The sequence below is a fragment of the Suricata suricatta genome, chromosome 5 (assembly GCF_006229205.1).
Source record: "Suricata suricatta isolate VVHF042 chromosome 5, meerkat_22Aug2017_6uvM2_HiC, whole genome shotgun sequence".
Classification (NCBI taxonomy): Eukaryota; Metazoa; Chordata; class Mammalia; order Carnivora; family Herpestidae; genus Suricata; species Suricata suricatta.
In genome coordinates, this window is record NC_043704.1 from 115157337 (window position 1) to 115167094 (window position 9758).

The window sequence follows — 9758 nt, forward strand, 5'->3', positions numbered from 1 at the left end:
ACAAGGGAGAATTTCAGTACAGCATTTGTCCAATAGATGGCCTAGCCTTGTAGCCCAAAATATGTAGTGGCAAATATTTAAAAATAGGGAGATTTTTGTAATTTAATCTTGCTCTAATGATTCTCATGGAAAGTCAAAATATGTTAAGCGGCACCAACATTTCCACAAGAGGGGCCAAAATCTAAACCTGAGCAGGGCTGCCCTTTTGTGATAAGATACATGAAATCTGCTGCTGTCCTCTGGCTTCCTAAAGTTTGCTACTGTCCAGCTTCATTCTTTTATATTATCCACCTGGCTTCTCTAGTCATATGATTTTCAATTCCTTTGTTAGACCCTGTTGTATAAAAGGGAATCCTTCCCCTTACTGACTTCAGAGTAGGAGAGAGCGGCAGTTCTCAGAAAACACATGTGATATAATAAAGACTTTATGAAGACTCTTACAAAGCCATATACATAGCGTAGAGGGGATGTATACAATGCATGTGTAAAGACGTTACAGGGTTTTGTATAACAATAGTTCTCTAGGGGTTATCATTCCTATGAATGAGCCAGAATACTGAGAGATAATTGTTCTTTTAAGGAATATTATAGAATTTTTGCTGACATATTCTGTATTTGTAGAAAATAAGTGAAAATACTGGTGCAACAAGTCAAGCTGGATTATGACATGTTTATATTTAATGCTAAGGAATTTAGGAACTAACCAGCAGCCCTTTTCAGTGGATGCCTTCAACCATCATTACACATAAGAAACTAACTACTCTCCTGTGCATCTAGGATGGCACTAACTATGTAACATCTTTGAGGGAATTGAGAAGATAGTCCCTTGAATCATTTTCTGTAAGCTAAATAATGGAAAGTTTGAAAGCAGGAATTATCAGTATGAGGAGCCACTGTGGAACATGGACTCCATCGTAGTATTAATGGCATGGAAACTTGCAGTAGAAAAGAGAAATGGCCTGAACACAGCAGGAGCAGGAGCCATCCTAAAGGAAGAAATCAGACATTTCACAAGTGTACCAAGTGTAACTGATTCATGGATTTGATGTCAGTTGAGCATCAAAGAAAATTTGGAGATGACTCTATTGTCATATTATTCCAATATCTGATGTTTAAAAAGCTGAATGAATAATGATGCGATTAGCCAAGTTAACAATCTTGGAGAAAAAACAATTTATTTGTGAGAAACTCATGACATATTTGAGTTATGTTGGATTTTTGTAATGTAGAGGAAATGTTTAGAAGTGTTTTCAGCAGATATATGGTAGTTGAAGCCATTAGATTATCCAAGGGTGAACAGAAGAAAGACACGTATACTTTCTATCCCATGGAGACAATAAAGGAATCTGTCTCCTTCCAGGACTTGGTAGGGGGAAATATGTTCACATAAAACTGCTAACCCATTACAGTCTCCTCATGAGTTTGAAGTCTGAGGTCATACCATTATTATGATTCAGGAACCTCAAGGGGCACCTTGGTGGCTCAGTCGGTTAAGCCTTCGGCTTCAGCTCAGGTCATGATCCAACCGTTCGTGGGTTTTAGCCCCGCATCGGGCTCTGTTGTAATAGCTAGCTCAGAGCCTGGAACCTGCTTCAGATCAGTATCTCCTCTCTCTGACCCCCCGCTGCTCGCACTGTCTCTGTCTGTCAAAAAAAAAAATGGACATTAAAAAAAAAAAACCTCAAAACATAGAAATTGGTCCTGAGTGGTGATAGAGATTGCAGAATTGAATGCAAAAGTACACTAGAAAGAGATCACAGTAGATCAGTTAAAAAAGACACACCCTGTTCCTTAGAAAAAGCTGATCTTCACATGAACAAATCAAAAATTACATAATATTCCAGGAATTAATCCACCAGCAATAAGCTAGATAGAATAGTCTACAATCATAAGAAATACCTAAATAAACATGAGAGAGGCTAAAGAATAAAGAAGGTCATAACGGAAGAAGATTATTTTTAAAAAGGACAGGAGGATTTGAAAACAAACCAAATAGGAATTCTAGAAATAAGGAACACTTACTGATGAAACCTCATTGGAAAGGTGGAGCTGAAAATTAGATACAGGTGAAGAAGGAATTTATGAACCGGATGATCTATAGGAGGAAAATAAATAGGAGAGGTGAAACGATAAAAATTTGAAGGGACAGGGGCAGCTCGGTGGCTCAGTTGGTTAAGTGTTCCACTTTGGCTCAGGTCAATCTCATGGTTAGTGAGTTCGAGACTTGGATCAGTCAGGCTCTTTCCCTTTCTCCTGTCAGCTCATTTTCTGCTTCCTCCCTCTCTCTGTCCCTTCCTACCAACTCTCTCCCAAAAATAATTAAAAACATTAAGAAAGTTTTTGAAGGGACCAAAAAAAAAATTGAATGTATATGAAAGCTAGAATAAATACTCTTGCATATGCCAAAGAGGAGTCACAGAAAAACAGAATACAGAAACTACGGAGATACTATTCAAGAAGATATATGGATAATAGTCATGTAGACTAGCTTTCATGGATTTTCAGAATCAGGAAGTGCAAGGAGTCCTGGTAAAAAAGGAAATGACACCCAGATACAACTTAGATAAAATATAAACTTCAAACTAAAAAGGAAATCTGAAATCAGCAAGTGGGAGTGGGGAAGGTTATCTCAAATATGTAATTCCATGACCATTAGGGATTATGAACATTTTACTGACTCTTTGTTCTCTTTGATTGTCTATTCATATCCATCCTTGTGTTTTTACTGAGGTGTTTACTTTTTTCTTATTAATTTATAAATGTACCTTGTGTGTTGAAGACACTGATTCTGCATCTGTCCTCTGATCAGAAATAGTTTCCACAAATAGACTCTTTCTTTGTGGAACTTAAGATATACATTTATTTATTTTGTGTCATATATAATCACATATATCTCTTCTAATATCTTCTGATTTTTCTGTCTTGATTAGGAAGTATCCCCAAGTTTCTACTTTATTAACTGCCTTTTAAATGTTTTATATTTAAATCTTTAACTCACTTGGAATTTGATTTATACAGGATTGAACATTTTGTCTTTCAGATGACTAGACAGCTGTGTCATCACAATTTATTTCATAAAGCATTCATTCTTTTCTGAATTGAAATACATTACATTAAATTCCCACAAATAATGGGATTTTTTTTAGATTTTCCTGTTTCATTGACCTAATTATCTGTTCCTTCAAGTGCTTTCTGATTCGATTTTGGTAACTTAATGGTGCATTGTATATCTAGTCATAGCCAAGCAGTCACTTGTTACTCTTCTTTATCATAGTTTTTTGCTATTGTCAGATTTTTCCTTTCCTGTGAATATTAAGGCAATTTTTCAGAAGGTAGAATCCTATTATTATATTAAATCTGTATTCCATTTTTTAAATTAGCACATCTATGATGCTAAGCCTGTGTTCTATCTTTTTATTTATTCATATCAAATTTTATATTCTTCATAAGGTCATATGGGTTTCTTTATATAGAACTTCCCAGGGCGCCTGGGTGGCTCAGTTGGTTGAGTGTCCGACTTCGGCTCAGGTCATGATCTCATGTTTGTGGGTTCAAGCCCCGTGTTGTGCTCTATGCTGACAGCTCAGAGCCTAGAGCCTGCTTCTGATTCTGTGTGTCCCCCTCTCTGCCCCTCCGTGCTCCTAATCTGTCTCTCTCTGTCTCTCAACAATAAATAAATGCTAAAAAAAATTTTTTTTTAAACTTCCCACTTTTTTTAATTAAATTTTTCCTAAGTAATTGATAGGCATTAGGACTTCTAAGCAGGAATGCATGTATTAGGTTCTTGTTAATATTAAAAAAGACTACTTTTTTTGTTTGCCTTTTATTCAGTCTTCTAACTAGATTCTCTTATTTAACTTTAGAAAAATTTTTGCTGAGGTGCCTAGGTGGCTCAGTCAGTTAAGTGTCCGACTTCAGCTTAGGTCATGATCTCGTGGTTAATGAGTTCAAGTCCCACATCAGGTTCTGTGTCAACAGCTCAGAGCCTGGAACCTGCTTCGGATTCTGTGTCCCACTCCCTCTATCTGCCACTATCCTGCTCATACTCTGTCTCTTTCTCAATAATAAATAAAACATTAAAAAAAATTTTTTAATAAAAAATTTTTTGCTTATTTACACTTGATTTTTCTAGCTATAAAATCACAAAGCAAATGAAATCATTTTTGCTCTTCTCATGTTTATTTACCAATTAGCTCATTTCTTTTCCAATTTACTTCAGCAGCAAAACTGAATAATTATGCCAATTGTGTGAATACCTATCAAGTTGACGACTTAAATTGAAATAGGAGCAAATGTTTCACAATTTAGAAAGACATTGCCTACTGGTTTTCATAGTGTTTTCCTATTACTTTTTACCTAGATAGGAATCAACAAACGTACTTTTTTAAGTAAAAGAACATTTAGAAAACATTTGAGACTTCATGGGCCATATGGTTATTGTGTGCAACTATTCAAATCTGCCATTGTAGCATGAAGGTAGTCACAGACGATACATAAATACTGTGTATAATAACTGTGTCCTTATACAACTTTTTACAAAAGCAGTGGGCAGGCTAGATTTGTCCCACTGACCATTGTTTGCTGTTTGATAGTTAACTTTGTAAAAGAAGGGTATCACAATGGTCATGACTACAGACTCTAAAACAGAGTACATGGGTTTGAAATCCTCCCCGTGACTTACCAGTGTACTTTTGACAAATTACTTAATGTCTGTTTGCCTCAGTGTTTCATATGAAAATTGTATTTAATAATCCTATATATCTTTAAAAGATATTATGAAGAAAAAAATTACCTAACACTTATAATACATTTGTTATCCATATACTAAATGTTATATAAATGCTTAATTAGCAAATAAATAAAGTACTTTTTCAGTATCTGATACTGATATATTTTGAAATCTATGATTTTCTAGTATTCTACAATTTATTTTAGTATATTCTTTTGATAATTACCTGAGGTCTATGTGCTACTATTCTATTTGGATTTTTTATATTTATATTATAAGATGAACCTATAGATCTATTTTTAGAATACCTCTATCTATTTTCAGTATTGCATTTATATGCATATAATACTAGTTTATTATTTGTAGAACTTGCCATCATTTCATTATATAGATTTTCCATTTTTAAACACCTAAATTTAGCTAAAATTAATCCTATTGACTTTTCAATTGTAAATCATTATTCACATTTCTGAGCCTTTTCATAAAAAATTACATGTTCTGCTTTTTTAGGTAAACTTAAATTTCTTGCTATAGGAATATAAAGGAGAAGTGTCAGTATTGGTTAAGTCTAGTGGTAGGCTTTGCTTATGATGGCTGGTACATTAACTTTTGTATATTTCACTTAAAAAACACTTGAGAAATTAAAAATGACTAAATTTAACAATAAATGTAAGGTTTTATTACTAGCTTCAAATGATGATGACAGTTAGTAGCATATGCAAGAGGGATTTCTATTAGTCTGTTTAGCCACAATAGTGTTGCATGACAAATAACCCCTAAAGCTCTGTGGCTTAAAACCATTGGTATTTATTTCCATCCTAATGGATCTGCAGGTCAGCTTTGTCTCAGGGAAACTATCCAGCTCAACTAGTTGGCACTGATTTGGGCTGTAAATTGGCCTCAGGTCTATACCAGGTATGTTTATTCTGGAACTGTAGCAAACACAGCTACCTAGATCATGCATTTCCAGTGGCTGATCGTTGGGAAGCAAAAGGCAGGCCAAACCAATTATCCATGTTGAAGTCCTCTTCTCTTGTCACATGTACTAACATTCCATTGGTTAATCAAGTCACATGACCAAGCCTAACTATCAGTGTGCAGGGACATATACTGGTCCTCCAACTGGGTGGAGGGAGGGTAATTCATGAATTTTTGCTAAGCAGTAATCTATACTATCACAGTTATCATATTAGAAGTTTATTTCAAATTGTCAAAGAACCCATCAACACACATCAAAATAAAATGAATCAACTTTTTTAGTTTCCTCACATTTATTTTCCTATTCTCAACCTGAACTAGAGCTTCAGTGGGTGTTGCTAGCACTTGTGGTACCTTGTGCATATTTGAAAAGGCCATTTCTCTTCCTGGTTTGACAGAACTCTGTCGTGTACATGCCACGGTAAGTTTGGCTACGTGCATCCAGCCACAATCTGTTCAACTTTGTATGATGACTCTGGGCTTTCCTCAGGCAGAATTGTAAAATTAGAAAAACTTGACTTCAGAGTTCTTTTTATCCTATATCCTTCTTATTCACTGTCCATTCACCCCACTGTCCCCTTGACCTGGGGCATCCCATCTAGTTAAGTATTGGTTACTTACTTTTCCACTATTCAAAACTTTCAGTTGTCTTTCCCAGGATCTTTGCATTTCACATTTTCCTGCTAATGGTGGTAATGATCCCTCCCCTCACATTTAAACATTCAGCCTACGTAAACTCTATGCTTCTCTTACGTCAAAAGTAACATGGAGGATTAGTTTAGTACCTTCCTGATGGCTTCTAGAAATCTCATCTATGAAACATTTTATATTTGTACCTTTTCCTGCTTAAATTTTGTTTTAGATCATTTATTGCTGTCTATCTTAATGTAGAATAGAAAATGTTAAATACTTAAACAGAACTACTTTCATGTAAGTTCTCTACAGCAAAGAAACAGGTCTTTTTTCATGCATCTAAAAGTAGATACAAGAATTGATATAATGAGTTGATATAATGTTCATACTTAAGTATGGTACATAACTTTAGTAGACTAATTTTATTTCAACTTTTAAAGTCGTTCATTTTCAGATTTCTAGAATTCTTTAAGAATGTTTTTTTTTTCATTTTAGATTAAATCTCTTGATGAAGAAACTATAGTTGGCAAGATTTCCAAACAGTGGACTGGTTTTGTTAGAGAGGCGTTTACAGATGCTGATAACTTTGGTATCCAGTTCCCTTTGGACCTTGATGTGAAAATGAAAGCAGTAATGCTTGGTGCATGTTTCCTCATTGTGAGTCTATTCTTACTAATTTTGGGTTTAGTTGGTTTCTCTAGTATCATTCTGAAATAATTTAGTGAACTGTACATTTTTAGATGACCTTAAATTTATAGGCTTTATTCAAAGAGGCCCCATTTAATTCTAGCCCTTAAATTTCATTTTTTCCTGGTACTCTGGGTTCACAGGTGACTAGTTTCTCTAGAGAGTCTATGCAGTTTCATATGATAACAAAAGGATCTCCTGTGCTAAGGAAGGGAGAGTTTTTATTTAAAAATTAAAATCAGTGCTTTGGAAAAGAAACTGGGCTTGAATCTGGGCTTACATGGAATAGACTCAGGGAAACAAGATTTCCTCCTGATTCATTAAATCATCTACTACAGGAGCATAAACCTCAATAAAAGTAAACATCTAATCAAGCCATTAGATGGAACTGCCATTTGAGAGGAATTACATGGGATAGAGCAGTGATTCTAAACTTACCTTCACGTTCAATTATCTAGGAAAGTTAAAAAAAATAGATCAGGACATACCCCAATTTAACTAAATGAGAAGCTCAGAATTAGAAGTTTGTATAGCTCCCCAGTGACTCCATATGCAGCCAAATTCAAGGACTCAATAGTTTCCAACCCTCGCTACACAATAGAAACCTATTGGAGCTTCCAAACTCCCTTTGTCAAAACTGCATCCAGGTAGCCAATCAAAATCTCTGGAAGTGGGACCAAGCCTGCAGGCTGTTTAGAACTGCCAGCTGATACTGCATTCCAGTATGCAGGCAGGATTGAGAGCCACTACATGAATATCTTAAACACTGACATGGAGATCCAATCCCCAAAGAACTAAAAAGTGAGAGAATATACAGAAAATGGATCCAGTTATTTCAACAAATAAATGTTGGGAAAATAAAAAGGTAAAAATAACATAGTAAGAGAGAGACTTAAGAGACGTCAACTCAATGTAATTTATACATCATATTTAGATACCGATTTGAACAAACCAGTATAAAGACTTTTATTAGGACTTCAGAGAAATTTGAATATTGGCTATTTAATGATATTTTTATAGATTATTGTTTTTTTTTAAAGATATGCTGCTAAGGGCACCTGGGTGGCTCAGTCGGTTAAGCCTCCGACTTCGGCTCAGGTCAGATCTCACAGCTAGCTCAGAGCCTGGAGCCTGTTTCCGGTTCTGTCTCCTTGTCTCTCTGCCCCTCCCCCTCTCATGCTCTGTCTATCTCTGTATCAAAAATAAATAAAACATTTAAAAAATTTTAAAAAACATAAATAAAGATATGCTGCTAATATTGGGCTTATGCAAAAATAAGAGTCCCAATTTTTAGGGGCACACACTGCAGTGTTTCAGTGTAAAATAGTATATCTCAGATTTGCTTTTAAATAAAGAATGAGGGCAGGCAGATCACTTGCAGTTGCAAGTGAGTGATGATAAGGATTCAAGTTTTTCTTTGTGAACAGATAAGGGGAAATGGTAGATGTGAGAGAATCTGTAGGATTTGATGAGTCCTACGGAAGTGGTTCTGGTTAGACACTGATGCAGTGATGTAGTTTGGGAGAAATTGTGGTGGACAAGTTTGCAAGAGAAATCATTAAACTAGGCAAAAAAAAAAAAATCTAAGATGCATGCTACCTCTAAGGTGGCTGCCATTCTCCTAAAACAAAAAATCTGAAATTTCTACACTGTATTCCAGTCTCAAGAAAAGTTGTATTACTAGAGAAAGGAGTATAAAAAATTAAGAAGGATTGAAAGGGGAGTATTCTAAGTGGCATGTGAAAAAGTGAAATTTAGAGAAATTACCAGAAGATTAATTTGATGCATGCAGGTAATCATTAAGTGAACAGAATTATAGGATTTAATTGCTATTTAGATGGAAGCGTGAAGCTATCAACTTTTCCCATATCTACTTATTTGGGCAATACTCTAGCAGATAAATTACTATTATTCATTAAGCCCCTTAGCATTTATGATCTCTGCTTAGTTGCTAAAAACTCATTTCTTTGTTTTTGTTTTTATCTAGGATTTCATGTTTTTTGAAAGGAGTGGAAACTCAGAATAAAAAGAAGGAGTATAACAGGGGATTAATGAAAGCCTCCCCAGAAAGTGTGAAGTCTGTGTACTTCCTGGGACTATGTCCAGGAAAAACTTTTTCTTCTTAACTGAAATGACTTAATAGTTACTGTGATACCTGAAGCTCCTGGTATATGTGATGACTTTTCAAATTATAGAGTTTGTTTTCTATATCACTTACCTATAAATGTTTTTATGCATTTTGTTTTATACGTTTTTGAGAAGAAGGACATGGGAATTTTTACATTTAATCGTGAAGCTTCTGTGCTAAATTGTTCTGAACTATAATCTGTTCTTTTTTCAACTTTTACACCAAATTAATTAAATCATTATTAGTATAATTTTAAAATATAAATGTGCATTTTATTAAATATAGTTCCAATTTGTTTCACATGTAACAATTAATGTTATTTTGCAAATAGTGTATAATCATAAGTTGAAAATATAATTGATTTTCTTTACAATTATTTTAAAGTAATGCTTAATATTCATATTACCAAAGAAAAACAAAATGTGTATTTGTTTTTTGTTCAGCAAATCACAGCATATTTAGCTTCTTTTGTAAGCTAATCTGCTACCATAAAAAGATTTTCATTATTGACAAGAAAATAAATTTAAGATTCTCAATGAAGAAAACTGTCCTAAAGATGACACATTAAAAATTTCACTCTAGAAGTGGAGCATTGTTATAGTT

General features: G+C 34.4%; 1 protein-coding gene across 1 annotated transcript in view; it reads left to right on the top strand.

Annotated features, from left to right (window-relative positions):
- LOC115292162 (phospholipid scramblase 1-like) overlaps window positions 1–9758 on the top strand; it is a 30647-nt gene extending 20889 nt beyond the window's left edge. Inside the window, exons 9-10 of the mRNA XM_029940094.1 lie at window positions 6836–6997; window positions 9015–9758. Of these exons, the coding sequence (XP_029795954.1) occupies window positions 6836–6997; window positions 9015–9053 (201 nt within the window). The 3' untranslated portion in view covers window positions 9054–9758. The remainder of the gene's footprint in view (window positions 1–6835; window positions 6998–9014) is intronic.